At 39.3% G+C, this 26,980-nt stretch overlaps 2 protein-coding genes across 9 annotated transcripts in view; one reads left to right on the plus strand and one right to left on the minus strand.

The window, feature by feature from the left end:
• The window catches only part of LOC139103794 (breast cancer type 1 susceptibility protein homolog), a 59,346-nt gene extending 53,879 nt beyond the window's left edge, over window positions 1-5,467 (plus strand). For 3 of the 4 annotated variants that reach the window (XM_070658810.1, XM_070658812.1, XM_070658811.1), the window contains exons 3-4: window positions 640-758; window positions 2,632-5,467. In XM_070658810.1, coding sequence (XP_070514911.1) covers window positions 671-758; window positions 2,632-2,777 — 234 coding nt within the window. In that variant the 5' untranslated portion in view covers window positions 640-670 and the 3' untranslated portion in view covers window positions 2,778-5,467. The remainder of the gene's footprint in view (window positions 1-639; window positions 759-2,631) is intronic. The other variant, XM_070658814.1, reaches the window with a different exon arrangement.
• Window positions 5,468-6,247: 780 nt separating this feature from the next.
• Acsl (Acyl-CoA synthetase long-chain) lies at window positions 6,248-26,041 on the minus strand. 5 transcript variants are annotated; one of them, XM_070658839.1, is made up of 9 exons: window positions 25,881-26,040; window positions 14,421-14,534; window positions 10,570-10,924; window positions 10,075-10,443; window positions 9,548-9,943; window positions 9,124-9,436; window positions 8,795-9,058; window positions 8,410-8,685; window positions 6,248-8,326 (listed from the first exon to the last, which is right to left on the minus strand). In XM_070658839.1, exons 2-9 carry the CDS (start codon window positions 14,438-14,440, stop codon window positions 8,172-8,174), a joined length of 2,148 nt encoding a protein of 715 aa, XP_070514940.1. In that variant the 5' UTR covers window positions 14,441-14,534; window positions 25,881-26,040; the 3' UTR covers window positions 6,248-8,171. The 5 variants fall into 5 exon arrangements, with proteins under 5 accessions (XP_070514940.1, XP_070514939.1, XP_070514942.1 ...); XM_070658838.1 differs by lacking the exon at window positions 25,881-26,040 and adding an exon at window positions 24,040-24,266; XM_070658841.1 differs by lacking the exon at window positions 14,421-14,534 and having other exon boundaries at window positions 25,881-26,041.
• Between the last annotated feature and the right edge of the window lie 939 nt (window positions 26,042-26,980).

Raw genomic sequence — 26,980 nt, forward strand, 5'->3', positions numbered from 1 at the left:
AAAACCAACTCGTAAAAATTTTGCGTCGTTTACTCTTTTACTTCGCGTCTCTCGTCTTCTTCCGCTCGTTTCCTTCGGTAAAATGGAACTTAACGACGGCGAAGTGTGCATGACGGATATTTAACGACTGTCATATTGTCGATAAAATTGAAGGCTTAAAGTATTTTACAGCCCCTGTTACTATTATTTCAATAGTTAATACATATATGTATGTATCCACGATACATTGTTATACGTAGGAAATATTTTCATGAAAATTTAAACCATGAAAAGCTTATAATATAATCGGGATTTTAAAAGAATTAATGAATCAAGTAACGTAGAATCGGCGTTTAAGAGAAATACACTAAATAATAATTTAACAAGTTCTTCGTTTAATTAACTTAATAAACTGAGAAAGAGCTTCGTAAAGAAATTATATTACGTTTGTATAAAAGATGATAGGATTTAAAATAATAAGAAAAAGGTGCCAGATAAAAAACGAATGAATAATTTTAAAAGGATTACATAAAAAAAAAAAAAAAAAAAAAAAAAATATAAAAAAGTAAGAAGGAATAAAAAGAGAAAAGTATTAATACGTTTCCAGGTTTTAGTTGTAAGATCGTAGTTTGGACTGTAATAAAACAGTTTTTCTTTTAGGTGACGAACCCCGAGAAGACGAAATACAAACATGCCGGTTGGTGGACGAGTCGCGGGAAAAGTTGGAATTTATAGTTCTCATTACAATGGTAATATGGATGTGGATATCATTCGATTAGGTATATACATATAACTAGACATGCCACTATGACACCAAAGCAATTTTTGGTTTGGAATATAGAACACTGTAGACCGTATACCTTAAAATAAATTATACGAAAGTTGTTTTGGCTGTAATTGTGGTATAATTGACAATTAGTGGCGTAATTCTGTGACAAATCATCAAGAGGATCTTTCCTCTCTCATTTTTGCATCGTTTCATATTAGCAAATAATTTTCTACAATCTCAGTGCAATTTGCTTTGAATTCGTAATACTACAGAAAAAAAAAGAAGAATCGCTTTCTTAATCATAAACATCTTGGTTATTAATAATAATAAAATAAACTGCAATCTTTTTGTACGATAATTAATTAAAGTCCCTATCTTTTACATTTTTAATGCCGAGTCAAAATTTATTTTATTACAATGTCATATGTATAATAAATCGCTTATAAGAATTTGTTAATTATTGCTTGGAGTATGTTTAAAAATTTTAATTTTATTACGCCACTCTGTCACACACAATTGCATGATATCATATTTTGTAATATTATTCTGATTGTGATATGTACGATATAAATCCTGAAGTAAATGTCGAATGCACACGGTGGACTTTTGGCATTGGGGTATGAAATTGTTAGCAAAATCAATAGCGAGTAATCAGGATTACGCTAATGTTTACCGAACACGGTGAGAAATTTTAACCTTGGGCCAATCGCCAGCTAAGCGACACTCCCATAATTTACAAACGAGTTCCCTATTCCCCGTTGTCGTGATCTCTAGTATCTCTTTGTGATTGGATTTTCTCCAAGTTGTAGAATATAGTTTTGAAATGACTTATCGATTCTTGCAAGCGAGGAGGCTTAAAGAAGATTGGAACAGTGCGAATTTCCTTCGGTTTGTAATTTCCCAAATACCCTTTGACATTAAATTCCATCGCGTTGGAAAAAGCTGTCCGAAAAGTATTTTATAAACTTTCACCCGTGCAGTTTGATTTATTTGGATTTTGTGTCTAAAAAGTGAGTATTGTCGTATTCCAGAAAAATTCTTCGCAGAGAGAAAAGCCTTTGAGAGAAAAGTTAGCTTATTACCCTCAGCATCGAGTTTTAAGTTTCATATATTCTATTGTATTTTTACCGCGGTGATATTTAGAATTTAGAAAAGCGCAGAATATTTACGCTGCCCTCAGGAAAAAGAAAATGCATTATTCAGAATTAAAATGCCAGTTTTAAAATACAAAGAGGAATAAAAAAGAAAAAAGAGTAACTCGCAGAATTCTGACATTCTGCAGCTAAGCTCGTCGTGAGCAACGTAACTCGGATTCAGATGTAGTTTAAGTTTTAAGCGCTATTCGAATAGTAACGTAACTGCGATTTCGTCGGCAACAAACTTGAAGATTCGCCGTCTTAATCGTAATCATCGGAGAGAATGCTTTTAAGCGCGATCGTCAAGTAACAAGCGTTAAATTACGCGGAAACAAAAACCGTTCGAGTTTGCGGTTTAACGACGACTCTCTTGCAGCAGGTAATAATGAAAATCTCATAACTATTCAGCAGAATTAAATTTTTCGAGTGTCGCTAAAATACGAAAAAAAAAAATTATTAATTTCTTAAAAATATGTGAAAATAATAAATTACTCAATTTGTAACCCACTCGACCTATCGATGCCTCGTAATCCTCCTCCTTTCTCGAATCCCGGCTTCGCTTAATCGAACACGTCGTTCAACACTAAGTCGAACCAAGTTCCGTAATCGAGGTGATCTCCGAACAACCGAAAAGAAAAAAATTTATTCCAAAAGTTTTCTCGTCTACGGCGAAGAATATGCGTTTTATATTTAAGTGTAATAAATGCGTACGAAGAAGAAAAAGTTATATTTTTAATATCTTTTCAGGGAAGGGCTACAGCGGCATAAACGAGGAGATCATCTGGATCAGCATAGGCATGGGAATTACTATTGCGATTCTGATCACTATAGCGCTCTGCTACATAGCTCGCGAAAAATGTCGCAAGCGACACGAAGGGTATTACACGTCATGACGTATGTTTCCGCCGCCCTCGTGGGCGTCCTGGTCATTTAGTCCGACGACACCGGGAATCCTTTTCAGCCCGACCATGTCGAGGGGCAAACCGCGGGCTTACTACATCACCGTCTAAATTCTCTCTCACGCCCTTTCATGGAAAATGTCCTGGTAGATGCACGCGAATTTTGGCCAAAGTACCTACTAACGAACGAAAGAAAAAGAAACTCCGGTTCTTTCTCTGTTATTCAAAGCATTATAATTTTTCGATCACGGAAATTCAGAGAATATGACAAGAATCTTCAATTCTATTTTCTCTTCGGAAAAGAGAAAAAAACCTGAAGGGATCAAAGGGAGTTTCTAATTGAAACTCACGGACAAAATAGATCAGCCGAAATAAAAATGCAGAACGCGAAAATAATGTCGCGCTGCGCATTGTTAAAAGTTATAGACCGCCTCTTATCCACGGGAAAAGTCGATTTTAAATTTCTTCGAACATAAAATTTTATCATCGGCATCTCTCCAGGGAACACGTTTAGTATCTCGTTCACGGAACGCATTCACAAACGTGATATTATGCGGGGGGATCGCCAGGGTATATTTCCTAAGAGCGAGAGAGAGAAAAAGAAAAAAAGAGAATAATTTTCGTATTATTACTGAAAAGAATGAGGGCTTGGAAAAAAAAAAAAAAAAGAGTCATGTTGCTTTAAAGGTTTAAAGACTTTGAAAAGTCCTGTTTGAAATGAGGACGAGTAGTCAACGCGGATTTGTAGCGCACAACGGTGACTGTCCGAGAGGATACACTACAAGTAATTCTCCAACGTTCAACAAATTGTGATTTTTTCTGAACGCACCCGAGCTTTGTATCTAGACTGTAGAGTGATGTGTGTGTACGTGCGAGAGTACAGTCAATGGACCATTATTCTCATTCGCGCCTGTACGTGTTCTCGAAAGAGCTTTCCGGTGTTAAAACGTTTCTAAAAGGCAACGCGACGGGATGCCGTTCTATCTGGTTAAAGTGCTTCGCACAAAGTCAACGATAATTAACTATTAGATAAAAGTGACCTGGCTGCTCGAGATAAAATTAAGTTGATAGTACAATTTTTTTTTTTTTCTGAAGAAACTTTATTATAATTATTTTTGCAGCTCAAAAGAAAAAGATATTGACTTTAATGCAGCTTTATTTTGTAGGACTTCCTCAAATTTAAATTTAAGCAATTGCAAGTAACACGTAAAAAAATTAAGACGTTTATCACATGCTCTACTCACGCCTCGTAGGCGAACGTCTGAGTATTCTTATCGCGAATGCGAAAGACATCGCCCGGAATCGTTTTCATTGCTCATCCGCTCTGCCTATGAACAAATGGAAGTAATCTCATCGCCGGGTTCCCAAGCAGAAAATTTTTCCATCAAATGAAAGTACGGTAATTTACGGCTATCACGTATTACAAGCGTTTCCACGAGCGAGTCACGCGATTAGATCTTTTATCTTGCCGCAAATTAAACGCCCGGAGCTTCCCACCTTTTATTTGCAATTGTTTAAAGAAATCTATATATCTCTCGCTCAATTACGCGGTTCTAAACGCGGCCTCTATCGCTGACAAGAATAAATTCCGAAATTAATAATTTCTCTCACGTTTATTTATTTATATTATTAAATAGTAGATTATCATTTAGAACTTTGATACTTATTTATATCGCACATGTGCTGCGATCAATTTTCAATCCCGAGCTGTTTTCTACTTTTATTCCGGCGACCAGAGAAGATCACTTTACTTTTTTTTCGAGATTGTTCGCCTCCATGCTTTTCTGTTTCGGTCGGAACTTCGATAGCACTTCGCGTTATTGGGCTGCCTCGTGCAGCTGACGATAGTTCCAGGCGCCGTGCAATTTCCGTCAAACGTAAGTTTTGCACGAAAATACGCTTTTCAATCTACCCACGGCGTAAGTGATTTCTAAACAATTTTAATTATACAATTTAAAGTTTAATTATATCTGGTGTAACTCCTCGTTTAGGACGGGACAAAGTGTTTGTTATTTAAATCATAGAAATTGTTTAAAAGGCAAATTGCAATTTAAAAAAAATTATATTATTCAACGAAACTTTACGTCACGATAAACGCGAATAATCGCGAAATGTTATCGTGAGAAAACACAATCAAAACGAGCGCTAAGAGCCGAAAGCGATTTCGAGAACGTAATTTATCAGGCGTCTTCTTGCAAACGCCGTAACGCGTCCAATGACTTTCTCTATCGCGCAGATTGTACTCTCGTTAGATAACTTCGACTTCGTCTGTGCATCCACGTAATTAATGGAGTACTTAGCGTAGTCCCGAGGCTACAATTAATTCTGTATAACGTATAAGAATCTTGACCAAATTCTAGAATATATTTCAGCTCAGATTACACTCGGGCCTCAGTCTGAAAGATATCAACTTTTAGAGAGAGTATTATGAAGCAACGGATATTTAGAACAATTTTTTTTTTCGAAACGTATTCTCTACAAAATAGAAGTCGTAATGTTTCGCGTAACAAAATACGCTCTGTTGAAATTTAAACCACGGTCTTCTAAAGATCGAGTGCAATTTCGTTATAGATGTTCGTGTAAAAGATGCGTATAAGTGTATTAAGTAGATGTGTAACGATGTAAAAAGTATTTCGCGGCTAACAGTCTTGGAAAACTGTTATTAAACTTATGTTAGAGAGTAATATATGTTGTGATGTGATTTAAAAAAAAAAAAAAGAAAAGAAAAAAAAGTGTATGTAGATACCGTATGAGGATTTTTCAGCGTGAAACAACCAGCTGTCGAAAGGTAAGATAAATGGAAATTTGCTTCTTTAAACCCGTAATATTTTATGAGTCATCTGTAAAAATACACGCGATCAATGCACGGTTTACTCTACCTTCGGTTATAAAAAAAGAATGTTATTAATAACGTTGTTTTTCTTGGTTGCAGTCAATGCATAAATAATGTCGATATAATTAATACATCAATGTTGTTCAAACTACTTATTTTTGTAAAATCGCATACTGTAGCCTACGAAATTAAATTTGATAATTAATTGCCGAATCTCCGGGGATTACTGCAGTCTTTAGAAGCTAAAGTTAGATACTTAAGATTGTATAATGTTGAATACGCGTGTTATTCGGTTCGAAGACGAACCCATTTGCACACAGATCTTTTTTTTTGTCTCGAACTTGGTGCTGATAATTAGGTACAATAAGCTAATGCGATAGTACAGATTTACTTACAATAATTGTCGGAAAGTAACTCAGTGGAACATATTCAGCGTTAGAAACAGACCTCTGACGTGAAAAAGCGATACGACGCGAATACTGGGTAAGAACCTTTGACCCCTCTTTTTATATGTGACATGTAAATGAACGTAATAAAACGATGATGAGCAATGGAAAATAATTTGCTTGGAATTTATATTTCTTCTAAGTGACAGTGAAGGAGAAGGTATATGCAATGACAATTAAATTCGTAATATACATCTTTGTACATTTATTTTTCAAATTATTTTCCAATAATAATAATTGCTAATAATCATAGTAATAATAATTGTATCTTTGATGCCATAACACCAAACAATTGACCATGCCTACTTAAGTAATGTACAGTGCTTAATAATTAACAGAGATTAGTACCAACTCTCATACACTTAGCTATCGCAGGAACTCTCGTGGCGAATGATAAAGAAAGGTGAGCTGCCTCTAAACATTAGCTTTCATTAGCACTCGTCGTTTCGTGACTTCGCTCAATTACTAGTGATACTAACTCCCGCTACTTTCATTTTCATGAAACAAAATAGAAAAAAAATAATAAACCTTTGTATTTGTATGTGTAAACGCATATATTAATAATTGCTAAATGCGCACTTCACGCAATAAAACTCTGTATGATACAAGTTCTGGATACTGCAACGTTTCCTCTGCCGGCTCGTATTTATATTCGCAAGATATGCAAATAAAGAATCAAATAAAAACGCAATATTAAAGTTTGCGTTAATATTGAAAGATTAATATAAAAGAAAATAAGTCATTGCTTGTTCGTCGGTCTTATTTCTTATCGATTGCTACACAGAAATGATTCGAACCGCCAGAGACACGTGTGTGAAAAATTAACAGTAAAGAGAACAACAATATATTATTAAAACAATCATGATTTTTTTATAAGCTCATACGTTTTACTTTCTAATCTTGTTCTTATAGACATATATGTGCATACAAGCATACAACAATGAAAATCGAACATTCTCGCGCGCATATACACATCCGCACATACGCATATACACAAAAATATTCTCTGTTGCTGGGAGAATTATTGTAATGTTTGAATATTTTGAAAAGTAGGCAGAATATGTTGACGAATTACTAGACAGACGGTATAAGAGTATAATGTTAAGTGGTAGAATCTCGATGAGAGAAAAATTTTATTTTACACATTATTATTATTAAATTGCCTTAAAATTGATCTATGCGTGCCGAACACAAACAGCTTCGTTTCTTCTCTATGTATGTACATGATATATTATTCGTAAGAAAACGAAAAGCTCTTTAAAAAAAAAAGATTTCAACATCCCGTCCTTTCTGAAGAACGAACTTGACAATTTTGAATTAAACGTAAAATAAGTACACCATACTTATAAATTTAACCAATATTACTTCGTTTGTAAAGATATCGTAATTGCCTAATTGTTACCAATAATTAAATTAGGTGCACTATTGAAATATATGCATGACGAATTGACTAACATAATCAAAAATAATATAAAAGTAAAGGGACGACAACAATTTTCCAACAGAAAATCGTTTTGTACCGTACTTAATTTTTTTTATTCAATATTATTCTTATATCACTTTAAGGTATTAATTTACCCTCAATAACACATATATGAAACTGATACGTAAAGTGACACATAAAAAAAAACCTTGTCGTTTTTGTGTCACAAAATCGAATATTCGATTTGTATATGTATAACAGGCAATTTATATCTGTAAAATCGCGAGAAAATTTATCGCGCTCGGAAGACCTAATGAAGAAATGCCTTCAAAAAATGATACTTTAATTTATTTAATCAAAAAATCTTGGCGTTCTACGAATGGTTTTCCCGGGTGAATTAAGCGAAGTAAACGACAATTTGATTTAATCAAGTGTCGGCGGATAAAGCTGCTATTAATTCAGATGACGGAATCGAGAAAATCATTTGAAGAATGTCGGACTCTTGATTATCGTTACATTGCACACGCAATTGCCACGAGCTCGGCACGTGTCCCGCGACCAACGTGAAATATGAGGTTATGACAAAGTTTACATGAAACTATGAATTATCGAGGTACCGTCTGTTGGACAAGGTGATTTTTAGATCCCCATTATGCGCAACACTTAGTGCATCCTATGGCGGAACATCACGAAGCGTACATTCTATTAATTTCATGTTGATAACGTTCCTGAACCGCTTTCCTCTTGAGTTTGAATGCCGCGGTAACTAGACCCATATCGGGTGACCATTGTTCTGCACACAGTTTCACCGCACCGGGTATTTCAAACCTTTGGAGCTTACCTACAAGTAACAAATATGATTGAGTAATAATAAATTTTACTGGCAATATCAAAAATAAGGGTAACAAATATATAAAAACGTACATTTTTTTGCTTGCTCAACAAGTTCTTGGAGTACCGCTTTCTCGATCTGTGGATCACCGCAGAGTTCCTCAAGACTCTTTCCGTTTATACCTAAATTACTGGCAATTTCTTCCAAATAATGCTGGTTCGGTACAACCAATGCCACTGTGTACGCTTTATTCGCATCGCCATAAACGCATATATTTTCTACGACGGGACAAGTCTTTAACTCGGATTCAACTTTGCCTAAGGAAACGTATTCACCCAGTTGCAATTTAACCAAGTCCTTCTTTCGGTCTGTAAATAACCACAAATTTTTTAAATAAGAAAATTGACATGAAAAGCGATTATATTTGTTACTTGAGTAAAAAGATATTGCTTGCTATATTTTTTGCGGCATACTTACCAATAATTTTGATGGAACCATCTGCATGAATCTCGCCAATATCGCCTGTTCGGAACCATTGTCTACCGTCTTCCCGGAAAAAGTCTTCTTTTGTTTTCTCCGACAATTTATAATAACCTGCGGAAACTATATCACCCCCGATTACGATCTCTCCTCTGGGATGTGGATGATCTTGAACTCGATAACCAGCTTCTTCCCAATTTTCCAATCGTATATCACAAACTGTAGTGGGTGCTCCAACTCTTCCAGTAGTTCTATCGTGCACTAAAAGAAAGATATGACGTGTTAACATAAATATCAAACATGCATTGCAATTAAAAAATACATACTGTCCATAACAGTTGCGCAAGAAGTTGTTTCCGTGAGACCATATCCTTGAGTTACAGTAACGCAGAGACAGAGTTTTACTTGATTGTGAGTATCGGGACTAAGTGGAGCGCCTCCAGAGAGAACAAGCCTAACACGACCACCGAGCACTTGTTTGGCAGCTCCAAAAATATATTTGTCGAAGAAAGGCGTTTCGTAGCCTCGCTTCGTCCACTTCAGTTTATATTCATATGCAAAATTGAAGATAGCTTGTCTAAATGGGCCAGATTTTTTTACTTTTTCGTTTATTCCTTTAGAAATGCGATCGAGAATAAGCTGAAATAAATAATTTTATATTTATATATCCTATCACTATTTATAACAATCATATTAAGATAAAAAAAAAAAATTTATGCGGATAAAGATAGCATATTATAAGATTTTTACCGGTACTGCGGTTAAACAAGTAGGATGTAGGACGGAAGCATCACCCTTCGATCCCCTCTGAATCTTGCTACTCGAGTCAATCAGCGTAAGCGGCGAGCTGTAACCGATGGGCACTCCATTTAAAAGACACACGCTCTCGGCCAGTAGTTCGAAGACATGAGCCAATGGTAAGAAACCAAGAAAAACGTCGTCTGATCTGATTTGTACAGCGTCGCAGAATGCTTTCAGAGTGCTTATAATATTTTTATGAGATAGTAGAACGCCCTTCGGTACTCCAGTTGAACCAGACGTGTACATAATTATAGCCGTATCATCACTCTTCGGTGAATTAGCAGGTACAGTTGACTTACTTCCCATTTTGATAACGTCGGCGAAAGGTAGCAGTTGCACTCCATCCTGAGAAGCAATATAGAATTTAAAAAGCTGGCAAGTATCTTATTGTTATTTATAATTAGTCATTTAAATGTTAAATTAATATATATAACATAAAATTAATAATAATACATAAAAATATATTTAAAATGTACCTTATAACCTTTGGTGACAGTCGGTTTGAGTTGATCTTCCATATAGATAATTTTCTTGACCTCCGGTACCATGTCCAATAACCGTTTGAACTTTGGTAGAAGTTCATGGCTAGTAATGACAGTGTCTACTTCCGTTTCGTTGATACCGTGAGCGATAGCATCGTCGCCTAAAGTCGCGTATATCGTTACTACGGTGAAATTCTGTTTGAAGCACGCATGTGCTGCTATCATCCATTCTGCTCTCGTCTCAGCGAATATAACAATGTTATTACGTGGCTTCATACCAAGTTCTACCAAACCTCGGCCAAAGGAAGCAGCCAACTTATCGACCTCGTTAAATGACTTCCATTTATATTCTCCCATTCTATACTGAAAAATAAGTAAAATTTCGCAATATAGAATACCTTTTTATTTGCATTTCTCTGTGTACAGAACGGAAACTTTTCACACAAAATGTAACAGATTAATTTTCGTAACGTCTATGTATCTAAATACCTTTTTAAAGATTCTGCCATTAGGTTGAGGCTCATCTTCCTCCGCTAAGATTTGCCTAGTACCAAGACACCTTTTATCACCGTGCATCTTGACGACCCAAAGAAGCACCTTTTCCATAGTATCGACCTTTTCTCGCTCAAGCATAACGTGCATCGATTTTGGAGAGTCAACGCTTCTGTAAGTGATCTGGTTCTCATCTTTAGAGATCGGACGGGCTTTGATCCTTCTGGAGGCCTTACGCTTCTCCCATGGCCGTTGGAGTATAAGGTAAACCGGGAAAGTTAGCAAGTCGTACACGTACGACAGAGCCTTGATCGCGTGGATCGCGCCGTAGATCCAGAAACCTTCCATTTCCCTGAAATAGAAAAACTCGTCAAATTTTTTTTATCAATAAAAAGCACACAGTACTCGGTGCATGTAAAAATCAAGAAAGCAAAATTAGAAAGCAAATTATAACGAATGCAAAAATTTATAATAAATTAATCTATAAGCAAATTAATTTCTCTACTTCCACGCATCTTTAAAAGAGAAAAAAATCTTTGCAATTATATAATTCGATCGGCGTTTCAACTTTTGCAGAAAGAAAAAAAAAATTTCGATATTGGTTTATCTACAATACTCCCGTGAAATTGTCTTATCGGATACCGCAATATCTCGTCCAGCTTCTTCACGCAAAACGAATCTTTATCAATTCGAGTAAACAGTTTCAAAGTATAAACGAGAATAAAGGCTATCAATCGGAATCATACGTCTTGCAAATATAATTAAGACGGTGATAATTAAACTCGTGTATATGCGAGTTAAGCAACCGATAAACGACAATTAATCATCGGGGTTAATTCTTTCGTGGATTTTTTTTTTTACGAACTTCTACCAGATTTTTTTTTTATTTATTTATTTTATCTATTTTACGTTGGCGGTACTAGTGTAACATTTATCATGCATAGAAATCACGTGCATAAAAAAAAGATAAAAGAGGCGCTCTTGGAGATACTTATTATGTCTATCAAGATCGATGCAGTGGTAAGATAACAAGCTATTGAAGCAATAAGATACAAATTCAATCATACGAATCGATAGTATGCGTCAACAATTATGAGAATGTAAGTGTACTTCTAAACAATTATATTCTTATAATTGTTGATACATACTATCGATACGAATGTAACGAAGAACTAGAAAACATTTCACTTAATCGTTTGACTTCTCCACCGCGCCAGCTTGTAATTGATAATTAAACATTTGTACGGATTTGCCAGCGATTTCTGAATCGCAGAAAACATTTTACAAATTCGTCTTTCTCATCGAACAAAATGTATTTGATTCGTCAACAAATTCACATTAATTAATTGTAAAAAAAAAAAAAAAGAAAAGATTATTTTCTAAATGAGCTAAATATACCTATTTATGTCTGCGAGGAAGGAGATAAATTTAAACGGTTAATTTTAAGTCTACTTCGATTATAGATTTCGCGGGGTCAAGTCCGATTCCGATAAAATATCAGTTTGCGCCATACCGCCAAGTCAATTTAGATCAGTGGACTTGCATATCGATTCGGTCGATTCAGTTTTATTCTGATATTGATTGCGCCATATCGTATTCCCGGCATACCATCCCTGAACTTTATACGACGCACTTACGCCTTTCCTACGTTATAGTTAGGTCAAAACTTGTTTCACGCTGTGATATGGTTATTAATCAAGTTTCTTTTAGTTTCTCATGCCCTTGTATCGATCGTGTACACCGGCCGTACGCATATCACGCCGCATAAAGTCGCTCATTTCGCACCGCACATGAGAAACATATGTAAGTTCGCGGGTCTATAAGTAAAAGAAAAATAGGTAAATAGATCAAAGATAATAACGTATAAAGACAGTAAATCGCTCATTGAAAATTTTATTAACGTATAATCATATAATTGATACACAAGATTCCGTATGTTTCTTTTCCACTCAGAAAATTAACTTAAACAAATTTATAAAAATACATTAAAACGTCTTGATAAAAAAAAAAAAAAAAAAAAAATTGGAACAAATATTTGAGAGTTCTGGGCGACGTCCTGCGATAAACGGTAAGATTAAGATATAAGTGTCGAAGGGAAAACACCGAGACGGAATGCGCAATCAAGATTCTAATAGCGTTACGGACTTTGAACGTCGCGAGTTCACGATACACGCGGCGAACGAATGGAGCCAACCGGTCTCTCTCGGGGTCTCGGGCCTTATCTGCGACCGAGCGTGTGTTTGAAGGGTCTCGTACATATGACGGAAGTCAAAGGGGAACACGGGGAGTCGACTGTGCGGTAACAGCCGTCTCACGGTCAAATGTCGAAGTACACCGTCTGTTAGATACTCCCCGAGACCCTCGCAGCTTATCTTTTCCACCGATTCGTCCTCGCGAGTCGAATAAAGTTTTCCCCGCATAATAAGTCCGGTGAGATAAAACGCTAGCTACGACGCGAGTTTAAGTCAGCCCCGTAATTTATTATTCCCTATGCAATATGTCTAACTGACATTCCGAGACATAATTAAAAGTTTGCGTGGACACGTCGAGAGCGAAAAAATTTTAATTAGAAAGACGGATCGATAAATTTTGCAAGAAGCAAACTCGTATTAAAGTCACCCTTCATTTTGACGGTGAGAAATCGATCAAAAATATTTTTTTTTTTCTCTCGTACGCATTAAGAATTAATAACGAAGCCGGAAGTTACGCATTATTTATGTACTTATAACGTCAAAGTAATGATGCTTTACCACTGATTACAAACTCGAACTCGATTCCTTATCGCACATTTATTAAAAATTGATTGAAAGAAAAAGGCGGTGGAGTCTATAAAAAATTAATATCTTCGTTTCTCGGTTTCTTCCTCGAGTATAAATCGATGGTGCTTTGCACTTACTTACCAGGTCAACGAATGATGTATTTTAACAACATCAAATATATTAAGTAATAATTATATTATAATCATGCAGAATATAAAGCTTCAACAATTAGAGTTTACAACTACGCAGAAAATTGTCAGAGACAATCTAAATGCCACTCGAAACTATTGGCTTACCTGTACTCAAAAGTTAATAATTGCTGTAAAAAAAAATGTTCAGAAAAAGCCGTAAGATATATTTATTTCCCGAGATAAATGCAATCGGCCTTTAGAAGCGATTGCTCCAATTCTACGTTCGCTGTCGTTTTTACACATTTAAAAGAAAGATCAGAATCGCTTTTTACTCGAAGTACTTAGTAATCGATCTACGTCGCATGCCGGTAACATCAAGAAAAAAAATTATCATGCTGGGAACGAAAAATATATCAATCAAAGCGACAGCAATAAGTAAAACAATAGCAACAGCCGTTTAACTATCGGCAAAGTTGCATTGTATGCCGCGGAGCTCTACGACAATGTAAAAAAAGATAAAAAAATAGGTGCGATAAAAATATCGGGGGAGAACGGGAAGATCGAAAATATAAAAAGAAGAGAAAAGTTATAGAATAAATTCTAACGCACAGACGATCGCGAAGAAACGTGCTCGGGCAGTATCAGCGAGGCGAGATAAGTCGAAGAGAAGAGAGGCACGGAGATATCCGTGCGGATGCGTTTCGGGAAGTCCTACGGCCGAGACCCACGGTTTAATTTAATCGTGGATCGTCCGCATCCGGAGGCGCAGAGAGGCCGTAATAGTGCAAGCGACAGCGAGATAGAAAATACAGCGAAGAGAAAGAGAGAATGAGAGAGAAAAAAAAAAAAGAGAGCTCATGCGGGCGTATGACGGCGCGATGCATAGCGGTGCAGACTCGTGTATCCACGAGCTTAACGCAGCGGCGAGTGTTCCCCGTGCGTTTACCCTACGACTCACTGTTTATCGTCCACGATCATGGTGGCGGTTCTCTATCTGGTCGCTCTTACTTCCAAGACCAGCGCACTCGAACCGTCGGGGCGCCTCGCTGTGCGCGATGCAGATTAATCGACACTGGAAGAAAAACCATTTCCAAAGTCGGGCAGGAGTTAGCGAGAGCGCGCTCGGGGGTGCATGCCGGCTGCATCCGAGTGCTCTTCTCGTCGCGGAAAATGGTCCTCGACGCGACGAGTGGAGTACCTCGAGAATCGGCGTCTTGGCGAACGCGTCGAGAGGACTCGTCGACCTTCGTACTATCGTGGCGTTATCGGGACGATTATTAAGAGCGACAAATAACGAGGACTTAAAATCTCCAGGGGCACGATTTATTATAGCGCGAGCGAAATATATGTATTGTAATCTAATCTTTGGACGCTTTGAGAATTGGAATATTTTTTTACGTGTAAGGAATTACTTCGTCACATTATCGGAGACACTTGAATAACACGTTCTAGTAAATTTAAAAAAAAAAAAAAGAGAGAGAGAGAGAGAATGCTAATAATAAAATAAATTTTAAAGCCCAAAAAAATTGAAGTACTTGTAACTTTAAAATGTAATTGATCAAACGACCGAATTTTATGCCGCCTTAATCTGTTGGGCTCGTTAAAAATATCTTACTTTCCCGAATACGTAAAACAAAATTGCATATTTACATAACATCGCATGATATTATAATAAATCGTACAACATTACGCGCGCATTGAATGTGTGCATAACAATTGACTTGCGTGCAAACGATGTAGGAAAAAAAAAGATATATATAAATGAAACGTTTTTAACACGCGAGTTACGCGAAAAGGCTCCGACTGGAAACTGAGCGTACGAGGAAGCACATAAATCGTACGTGAAAAACTTCAAAAAAAAAAAAAAAAATCTGAAACCGCGCCATAATTTATCTTCGTGCTTTAAAGAATAATCTAACCGTTGCTCAATAGGTCAAATTTCCATCAATCACGCGGCTTGACGTCGTTCCGCAAACGATGAGCGAGCTTTGACAAACCGGCGACAATTTGCGTATCGCTCGCGCTTCGAGATACGCTTACGCAAGGAATACAACGTCCAAGGAGACCGGACAATTAGGCTAATTAATTTTTACGACGCGCGATTTTCCGATACGCGAACTGTGAGATTTCGCAAAAAAAAAATTCCTTGTCGTCCGCGATTTAGCCGACGCGCAATCTTCGCGGTCCACCAACCGAGACGGCCAACTGATTCGGTCAAGTGCACTTTGCCCCGCGTGCGCGCGTTAATTCGCGGCGGAATGCACGCACCGAGATCGAAAGGCGAGCGATAACGATCGGGAGATTTTCGCGATTCAACCCCTGTAATCCCCCGAGAGTTCGACTTTACTCCGACACGTGGACGTTAAAACGCCAACCGCGAATGATCCTACGGCAACTGCGTCTTAAAACTCGGATTTGCATAAAGTGTATATTATACGCAAATTTTTATCCTCGTCGCGAAGGTGCAAAGAGCAACGGTCGTAAAATTATCGAGAAGATAAGAAAACCTTTTTATGAAATTTCGCATGCGATGCGAAATAATTGAATGTACCGAAGTGATAAAAAAAATATCACGAAAGTCAAAGTTGCAAACGAAGCGTTTCTATGCCGGGCAAACCACTTTACATTTCCACCGTTTTCACAATGCGAAGGGCAATGAATATAGACAAAGCAGGTGTTATAAATATCGCAAGTACGCGCACCTTGTACTCGGTTTACAATAAGATAACAATCCAAAGTTCGCACTGCTTGACGCAGATAACTATTCAAGCTCTTGATAAGAAATTACGGTGTACAGAACGAGAATGCGGTTCGAAAAAAATACATGAAATTCTTTTACAGCCTTGCCTTCTCTTAATAACAATTTTTTACGTAAGTTGATTGCGAAAAAATGTGGAACAGGACTGAACACAGGCCGAGTAATGTCACAGTCAACGTTGAGGAATTTTTCATGAATGAGACCAAAACGACTCGACGTTTCGTAATATCACAAGGATTTATCTCGTAAAGAAAGCAAGAATATAAATTCGCAAACTGTCACGTTTCTCAAAACCTTTCAAAACCGCGTGTTTGCGTCTGCCTGACTTTTATGAACAAAAAAAAAAAAAAGAGAGAGAGAAAAAGAAAAAAGAATTGAGTGTGAAAAAAACGTTTTGAAAAAAAACTGTTGATAAAAAAGGTACAAGAACGATTGACGTTGCTTTCTCAATTAATTATACAGTCGTAAAGTTGTGCCACGTGTGGACAGTCGCTAACGTGTAAGGAGTTGGAGAAAATATTAAATTCAATATCGGCATATGCCGAGGGTTAAAGTCCGCAAAACATAATTATATATCAAAACATTGAGTAATCGGGTTTCGTACAACGCAATTTCTCGAGAGATTTTGCGCGTCCGGGCTTCTCCGCTCGATCGTTCTATCAACGGGTCCGAAGTTCGATATTGTACGAACGAAGACGCACAGAAAGGACAGTCGTAATACCGATAAAGGTTCGTCTACTGGCACTACTCCACGCGTTGCGTCATTGCCTGTATTCGTGGCAGCCTTCATTCACCGTTGTGTCATCACGACGCACGCTCGTGACACTCTGCGATCGGTTTTACTTTCCACCACTTCGCATTTATAAAAGAAAAAAAATATAATAAAAAAATATAATTAAAAAATCTCGATGTTCGATTTAATTTTAATATTTAATTAATATGTCCAGGCAAAGACGGTCTTCGAGATCGAGAACGTGGAAGTACCGTCTTCGTCTGGACATACTAATTAAATATTACAATTAAATCGAACGAAAGTAACGAGTAGATAGGCGCGGGGTGGTCGGGGGGAGGCGGGGAGGGACGGGGTAAGAGCGAGCGCGAGCATACGTGCCGCGCGCTAGGTATATTCCCCCACCACTCCCACTCTCGCTCTGTCCTTCACTAGCGGTCGCACAATACACACGTACGTACTACGCACTCACGGCGACCGCGTGCTCGTGCCGAAATTAACACGTACTTCCGTCTAACGAAAATCCGCCCGACACGAGAACAATCTTCTCCTCCCTATTTTCCGCGTGAGGAGAGTACGTGCGATACTCCGCGTGAAAAGAGCACGTTGCGATTCTTCGTGTGAGAAGAGCACGTGTCGCATCCGGTTCGTCGGTCGATCCGTGAGTTTCGCGAAGCATTCGGGCGTAATTTTTTGGCTTTATTCTAAACGTGAGTGCCGGCCAGAAACGCGTGAAGGTGACGAGTAATTTTCGCGATGGTAAAATCACGGGTCGGGATGTTCGCGAGTGTCCAGTGCGCGGGAGGATGACTCGACACGTGCTACCTGAGAGGAGGAGCAGGCCCAGGAAGGGTATCCTGCCCCAGCGGAGCAACCCAGGGGTAAGTAGTATCAGCTTTCCTTCCGAATTACATTCCGAATTACGTTCTAAATCTACATATAATTTTGTCATTTATTTGTTACAGATCAAGAGGAACTCCGCTGTAGCGCTCGCCGATATTAATGCATATACGAACCGCAGCCGGTTCGTCGGGCGTTCCGGGAGTGCCGAAAAGTATGCGGACGTTTTTTCACGTATATTTTTTTACGGAGTGCGTACGCGAGTTACAAGTGCGCGGAAGGATGACTCGTCACGTCCCATCCGAGAGGATGAGCAGGCCTAGGAGGCATCCTGCATCGGCGGAGCAACTCTTAGGTGAATATACGTTTTTTAAATTAAATTAAAAAAAAAAATACTTTTCCTTTTTTTTTTGTTAAACTTATAAACCAACTATCATGTCTACATTAATATTTTCCTTTTTATGTTACAGCCACCGGCAGCATTCTTCAACTCCGCTGTATGCAGATTGGGTAAGCCAGTAACTTGTTTTCAGGATTTTCTTTTTCAGGTTTCGAAAAATAACGCGCGCAAGTGATCAACAATTTTCGCGAATATAAAATCACGGTCGCGTTCGCGAGTGACCTGTGCGCGGAAGGAGGACTCGTCACGACGTCCGAACTGAGAGGAGGAGCAGGCTCAGGATGGGCATCCTGCATCAGCGGAGCATCTCTTAGGTGAGAATCAGATTTTTTAAATTAAATTAAAAAAAGAAAAAACTTTTACTTTTTTTTTGTTAAATTTATAAACCAACTAACATGTCTACATTAATATTTCCTCTTTATGTTACAGTCACCAGCAGAACTACAACTCCGCTGATGCAAATTGGTGAGTCGTATAATTTTTTTTTCATAATTTGTAATTAGGGTCTTCTAAAAAATAGCCCGAGCGTAGCACGCAAATGGTTCGTTCTAATTTCTTTAAAAAAGATATATAAATTTTTTCCCGTCTAAATTGCTAGGTTTCCCTCGTGTACATGCTAATCATTGACTGATTTAAAGTCACGAACGAATACCGTTCTTCTTCTCGCGAAGTACGTACGTACTACGAACGCCAACCTTGGTTAACTTTGTTCCACAAAACGAGTATCGACGTTAACGCTACTGACCCAATTTAACGAGCGCGCACGTTCTCGAGCACATAGAAATAAGCTGCGCTCATATCCGCAACACACGGCTGATCCAGCCTCTAATACGGCGCATTTAACGAATGTAACACTGTCGCATATGCAAGATAATTTGACACCGTGCTAACAAGCTTCTAAAGATTGTAACTTAACACTAGTCAAGACGGAAACAAATATACCTCGTTATACTTGGATGAATAATTGCAAAAGAACATCCGAGAAAAACTTACTAGTAAAACCGCAGCATTTATACAGCCCAATCATTCATATTGATTTTTAAACTGAGCTCGGTATTCAGTTTTTCATATATTCCAGCGAGCGAGATAAGTATCGAGCGATAGCTACATTTTTATCAAACGTTATAAATTTTTTTTTTCCTTTTACGCCAAAAGAATTCGTCAATTATTAGTCGAAGCGTTTTACTGCTTGTAAAAAATACAAATTAACCACGCTTTTAAAACGTATTACCGTCCTAATTAATTCTATTTTTGTAAAAACCTCTTTTCTTTTTATCTATGTTATGTGCGACTGCTATTAGGTATCTAATCTAATAATACACTTAAAACTAGTTCGGTGAACTTTGTACTGGCTATATCAATAGGTTCGACGATTTCTCGATATGTTTACTTATTAAGAATAAATCTGGATTTATTTTGCATTAAAAGTTTATTTAATTAAGAACCGATAAGATAAGATAACGAGAATAAAATGACATAATTTATATCCTTTGAAAATATTTGTAAATCCAAGTAATTAATATTATTATATTCCATATATAATTCTATTCAGTTTATATTTTATAATTAAAATATTCCAAGGATAAAGAGAAGGTAAAATAAAAAAAACAGTCTCGTCTAACAATACCGTCTCGTGCGTAAATGAAAGGACAGGCAGCACTCGAACTGGTTTTTACATAATAGTCTATCGCGCCGCTTATGTAATGACTGAAATATCTTCAATCAAAATATATTAGCATTATCTTCTTTTACGTCAGTAAAAACCGATTTAAGCGAAATTAAATATATCTTTCTCGCACAAATGTTTAAATAAATAACTAATTAAAACGCTACGTGAAAAAAAAAATACTCTGCTCTCCGCAAATGTCTAATTCGACACGCGACCGTTCTTCACGTAATACGTTCGTAAACTGAACTGCTACTGAAATCATTATTAATGGATCAGTTGTTAACGTCGGCAAATAGAGAAATCTCAGATTTCGTACTCTACAATTTACAAACCGACCTCGTCACGATCTAAGAGAAACTTCTCACAAGAAGAGGCCTAGAAAAACAACTTCGTAAAGAGAAAAGAAAAAAGAGAGAACGATTATAAGAAGGCGCAAAAAGACAAAAGCACTTATATGATAATGCTCCGTAAAATGTGATTCAAGTTTAAGAACTTGAAAATTTTTTTTTTTATAGTTTCTTACGCGGAATAAATTACGCGAACAAACTCGCGATTATAAACGATATCTAATTTAAATTAATAGGTAGAAACGTAAAAAGTTTCCGAGGTATTATCAAAATTATATAGAAAATATCCAGGTCACTCGATACTGCAAATCGCGTCAACGATTCCGATTCGCCGCTATGAGGCTTCATGAGAATTATTATATTCCCTTTGCGTATAAATGCATTACGCAACGATTTCAATGAAGGAAAAAAAAAAAATCCGCGCCGCTGATCAAAATAAATCGTTCAAATATATGCATCAATGTTTGTAACACGCGTATTTCCATGTTAATAATCTTACTAACGTTAGAAATAAATATTGCAACTTTTTGCACGTGACCTGTTTCGAAGCAAATTAATAGAGCGGCCTGATCAGGAAGAATAGTTAATGGAATACAAATGCATATTAATTATCGCGTCCGTAATCGGGTACGACAATTTGCGCGAGATTATATGTTCGCTAAGAAAAGCGGCTCGATTCCACAATCGCGATAGGAAAAAAAAAAAAAAGAAAAAAAGAAAAAAAAACGCGGTTTCACCGCCGCAAGAGCGGAAGGGAACCATGACGGAAGAGGGACCACAAGAGGGAGGAGATTTCACGCTACATCGCTATTATTAATAACCTCATGCGCGACCAGCGATGAAACCATCACGTACTACTTTGTGGATTGTTTCCGTCTAGACGATCATCCATGTCCGTCTATTCGAATACGCGCCGCATCGCATTCATCTCCGAGATTCGCAAGTCGCGGTCTTGCTAATGTTTGACTTTGTCTTGAAAAAATTATCGGAATAGTTGCTAGTAAAAATAATTTCCTTTTTCTCAATAAAAAAAAAAAAAAAAAAATTATTGAATATTGATAATGATCGTTGATAAAGTTTTTACGCTACAATAAAAAATGAATACAATCTGGTACGTGTAAAGGCAATAAAGAGCCGACTATTTATCCCGCCAATGAGTTACAGACATGTTTGTGAACAATATGTCGAGATAATTGTTATACGATTGCCACAAAGATAATTAGCAAACCAAGCTATAAAGCTATCTTCCATCGCTGCGTGTTTCTACGTTTCGATTACAAAGATCTCAAAATAAACGGAAGGTTATGACGCGTAGCACTGAAATTGCGAATACCCGAAGGTCTAATTATAACTATACGCATTTAAAACTGCAAATAAAGTGGCATAAACATTTATAAATTGGCTCAGTGCCATATTCATATACGCAATCGTTCGTTCATTGATAAAGACGTCGACTAACGTGGCCGTCGATAAATTTCTTATTCGACGCCGACCGTGAATTTACAAAATCGATTATTCCGCCGCAAGTTGATAAAAGGCCCGCGAATAAATAATGGCTGAATTCAGTTAACCTCGTTAACCATTTACGCTAATCGCCCGCTAAAGTATCACGATTTCTCAAACGATTACGTCAATCGGGAAGTTCGTCCAACGACTGATTCAAAGTCGTCGGACGGAATGTCGAGGGCAGGAAAAAAAATTCAAGGAAGCACTACCGAAACTTCCGTTACGATAACAGCGATATCGAATCTACTCTGTATAATACATCGATTGCAATTCGATGAAACGTAGCGCCTTGCCACCCGCAACGACGGACGGAAAGTTCGTATATCGATTCGCAAAGTTATTTCGCGAAAGACGCAGCGGCGTCGTCGCGTAGACGAGACAACGCACGGCAAATTCCAAGCTACTCGACGCCCACAGGTGGTGGACGATCCGCTCGCAGCGAGCAACATCAAAGGTCCATCGCTTACCGCATGAGTTCGCGTCAGCGGTGAATTCCTCCTCGCGCCTTCCTGCTCACGGGATCGTCGCTGTCAGCCGGCCGTCGTTTCGCTCTTCCCACCGCGCGATTCGCGCGAGAGGAAATTATCACTAGGCGCGATTCAAGGGTGCGCGGGTCGCACGGTACGTACGATTCGCGCCGTCCCGCCCGTTCCCCGTCGCCTACCCGACTTCTACGTCCGCGGGTGTGGTGCACCGCGATACGTGGCCACCGAGGATAAGAGACGGGGTGTCGAGTTTACGTTAAGGAAAGAAGAGGCTGATCGGCGACGAGCCACGAGACGGCCGACGAACGACTGAACCTCTCGTCGCCACCGCGGCCGTGCTTCACATCGCGCTACGCGATCACCTTTGATCTTTGCCCGCGGACCGACCAACGCGTGGACCCTGGGACCCGATAACGCCGCGCGACGATCAGAGGTGGAAGTGACGTGCGCGCACGGGGCGCCGGGACAGCTGTTCGAGAAACCCGGGAACTCACCGACCCCGTTGCTTCTCGCCAACGACACACGTTCCGCTTTCCCACGCGCGAGCCGCCTTTCGAAAGCCTGTTGCTAACGACGTTCTAACGAATATCTCTCCACATTCCGTACATCTCGAGGAATCTTTTCCTCGAACCATTCCGATCTCACGAAAGACCCGACAAAATATCAAATAGAGGATAAAAGAAAAAAGAAAAAAAAAAAAAGATACAACTCGCGAGTCATCGCGTTATCGCTTTCAAAATAAAAATGATAATCGATGCCATGATTCCGCGTACGTTTCACAAAATAACGCTTACAAAAAGTATTTCCGTCGACACGTCGAAACACGTGGTACTCTATCGGTCGTATTGAGTCACAGCTGATTCGTATCGAAAGGTCGAATAATCGACGTGCCGTTTCGTCCTAGTAATAGTAATGTGTAACGTCCCAGCCAACCAGGTCAGCGCCTGAACGTCCTCACGGTCGTGGCTTCCACGTCCCAGACAATCTAGATCTGGCCTGACTGCCGAGTATCCAATAATATTACGCCACGCCAAGTCAAAGGCACGAGTAACCTGAGCTTAACCTAGTCGTAACTCTTTTTTTTTTTTTTTTGTAAAAACGAGAAAAAAATGCAGATATTTTTTAAAGAAAAAAATTTTATCAAGACGCACCCACCCATCTGTGATAAATAAAATTTAGTTTCTTTTTTTTTTTTACTTTAAAATAGAATGCTGATTAAATGTCCAAGTTTTTAGAAACCGTGGCATTGCAAATAAAATAATATTTGAAGCACATATTAAGGTTCAGATTACAGCATCTAATTAATATCCCATTTGCAACGGATTAAAACTCAGCGAAAATTTAACAGGGATCAGAATACAATTCGCAGCGAATTTATAAACGAAATCTCATTGTCAGCACGAGTATTCACAACAAGTCATTTGAGCTGTTTAAGCAGCACCGAATCGGTCAGCGTAACATTTGTTACTTCTGACCGAGTTGTAGCTTAAGAATCAATTTTTCGATCGCGTCCTCGTATCTCTTTTAGCGTTCATCAATAGCGATATCACCTAACTAAAGCTTAACCGCGACAAGTAGCAGTTCACGGAGCGATAGCTGCGAGCTCGGATTGTCACGAAAAACCCAGAAAAGATTTTTTCCGCGACGGCCAATTAATGACGTACTATCACGCTTCTCCGTACCTTACTATCGAACTTCCTCGCGCGTCTAAAAATAATTCGACGTCGGATTATCGTGTCAAACGATCTCTGAACGCGTCGTTTGAGGTCGAGCTCAAAGTACGTTCGGCGAAGCGGCTTTTCTCGGGTGGTACGCGAAGCACAATGAGGACAAAACGCTTACATTCTCGCGGGTCCGAGCCTCCAAGGGACGAGAAGGGCCTTCTTCCTCTCGCTCGTGAAATCCGCCTCACGTGTCCGAGCGCAGCCTCCGCCTTGGACGGCCACGGGAACTTCCGGAACTTCCCCCCTCGACGTCACGATCTCGCGCACGAAAACGTCGACTCTAGTTACCGTTGATATCACGCGCGTGCCGCACAACCGGCCGCGATCTCCCGTACGCACTGACGCCGACGCGGCGGGACGCGAGCCAACCTAGGGATCAACACCGCGGCCATCTTACCGCCTCAAACTAGCGGGATCGATGGAGACGCCGCGAACGCCTCCCGTCGGAACGATAAAATACTACGACCGACGCTCAGTCTGTAAAGTGCCTCTCCTCATACCGACGCGGAATTAGAAAACGATGTAAAAAGTCGTAAATCAGTTTCCTTCGTTTTAATATATGCAAATATCTAATTAACGATGCATTTGGGAAATCAATTTCAGTCTGAACGCATGTTTTTTTTTTTAATTTAGTTTTACTGCGATCACGGGCGGAGGTTTTTTTTGCGTCAAACTTTTAATCGTGCAAATTTTGCACGCTGAAAGGTAGCTAGCGAACGTGATTTTAGCGTCGTGTACTTCGAGTTTTACATGTACCGCATGAAAATACCGCGCCGGCCGGTTTGCCGATGATTTCTCTCCGTTCTCTCATCCCCTGCCTTTACCGTCTTTAGGATTACGTACGCTAGCCGACGTCGCCGCGGAAAACGCCGTATCTTGCCCTCCGGTATTGTTCGTACGTAACGTTATAATCCAGCAAAAGTTTCCTTATTGACACGATTAATTCTAAAGCGGTTGGATCCCTAGTTTCCCTTTGGTATATCCTTGGCCGCGCTTTGAAGCTTGCGCGGCGCACGTTCAGCTTTCGATAATACACAAAAGCACGCCGAGCGTGAAACATTTCGCGAGCGAAACATACTCGCCAAATACCAGTCTTAATTCGGAGACAGTCTCGAAAGCTACCGAGCTAGCTGTGTAAATAGAAGAACGATTTCGTTCTTCTTTTTTTTTCTTTTTTTTCTACGTATACCTAGAAGTTATGCAATTTTTTTTTCTTTTTTTTTTGAACAGCTAAGATTAATTCTGACGTTCGTTATTAAGGACAGTTTACAGTTTACGTTAGATTCGTCATTATATTTTATTTTTACAAAGTAAAGTCCGTCGTTAAGTGAGGGAAACGTGATTTTTCAATAGTTTTCCGTATCGCTGTTTCTCCGATATCGCCCATTGTAACCGTATTCTATTTGTCGGGCCGTAATATTATCACACCGGTCACTCACAATCGCACGTGTCGGTCGAACGAAACAAGCCAAGCGTCATTTCGAAAACGTCGTGCTTACGGGAGAGATAAAAATCAGTCGCGCGCGCACAAAAAAAAAAAAAAAAAAAAAAAAGAAGGCGATACTCAAGCGAGGGAGCGCCGTTTATGCGCGTTTTGTTTACGCGGGCAATTACATAGTACAGCAATCTACGCGTTAATGCGGGGGTCTCGAGCGATCAGTTACCAGGTCAATCCACAACAATCTAACGCTTCATGTACAAAGAGGCACGTCTACTTCGCACATTCCATACGGCAAAAGTGAAAAGTAAACAGCGCGATTACCGCCGATCCTCTTTCTTATCCCGACTCGGTTCAGACTTCTCGCTTAATTGAAGAATCTCGTTAATGCGTAAACGAAAGGCAAACGGTTACGTTCATTTAGCAAAACGCATTGCTGCGTCAACAAATCGCAGCTTTCTGGGCGCGTAACACCCGCCCGTTCAACTTTCGCGGAGACAAAAGCCGGGGAGCTACGTTACCTTATATTCGCCGAAAAGTTCGCGACGGCCTCCTCGGTGGGACCCTGGTCTCGGTCGAACTCGATGCGATGTGTACGAATGATGCGTCAGCGTCGGGCAGAGCTCATCACCGTGCGTAACAACGCGCGTCGTGGCCGTAACTCGCGGACCGTTGGCAGTCGACACGACGGGAACAGCCGGTACGCGATTCTCGATATAGACAGCCGGCCTGCGCGCGGACCAATCGCCGGTCGTGCCGTCGTGGGCGAGGATGTGGCGTGATCCTCGGTGACGTCACACGTGCCGGCCGCGATCGATAACTTGCGCGCTGCGCTCGCATCAACTTCATACTGTCACGGCACACCGGCGATCGATGAGTTTCAGCCTCTCGGCGAACTTCCCGATCTTCTTTTCTCCGTTAATCGGACCGCTAAATGAAGCTGCAAGCCTCGAGCGAAACGATCGCAAAGAGCGTAAATCAGGTCACGTCTACTTTCGGAAGAAACGTCCACCGTTCTCGGCGCTTTTTTTTCAAACGAGTTTTATCTGGTGAGCGAGAGATACGCCAGAGTGCAAGTTTATCGACCACAGAACTTATCGTGAAAATACTCACGTAGAAAGAAGCACCGTTGTTCTCGTCGTTGGAATGTTGCATCTCGAGCATGCAGAAGGTTAATTAAATGTTAATTGCAGAAACTTTAGACATTCATGCAGACGGTCACAGCAAACTGGAGTTATTATCGTGACTAGTAGACATTCTTGACGAGTAACGAGATGAGACTCATTCGATATCGACTCGTCAATAAATTTAAGTGTTATTTTTTGAAAAATGATGAAATAAACATTCTTGACAAATTATTTATATAAAAAAATCCTGTCTAAAAAAATTGGTGACATGCGTAATTAAGCTCATCGAATGCATTAATAAAACGTAATTAAATTAACTCGGCATTGAGCTCGACGCTTCCGAGATTCCTCCGAATGATGACCGGACCTATTGCTGTCTCACTTTTTTTACGCGGTTTTCTCTTTCTACCTAAAGGCCGAAACCTAATGGCCAGTCTAATTGCGGAGCTTCGGGCGCGAGGACGTGTTGTCAATCGCTCCGCGATTTCGCGTAT

This window comes from Cardiocondyla obscurior, linkage group LG07 (genome assembly GCF_019399895.1).
Source record: "Cardiocondyla obscurior isolate alpha-2009 linkage group LG07, Cobs3.1, whole genome shotgun sequence".
NCBI classification, from domain to species: domain Eukaryota; kingdom Metazoa; phylum Arthropoda; class Insecta; order Hymenoptera; family Formicidae; genus Cardiocondyla; species Cardiocondyla obscurior.

Coding starts and splice junctions, on each gene's coding strand:
- Acsl (XM_070658839.1), bottom strand. CDS start 14,440: ATGATCGTGGACGATAAACA. Junction 10,925..14,420: donor ATGATCGTGGACGATAAACA/GTGAGTCGTAGG, acceptor TTTCTATTTCAG/GGAAATGGAAGGTTTCTGGA. Junction 9,437..9,547: donor CTTGTTTAACCGCAGTACCG/GTAAAAATCTTA, acceptor TATTTATTTCAG/CTTATTCTCGATCGCATTTC.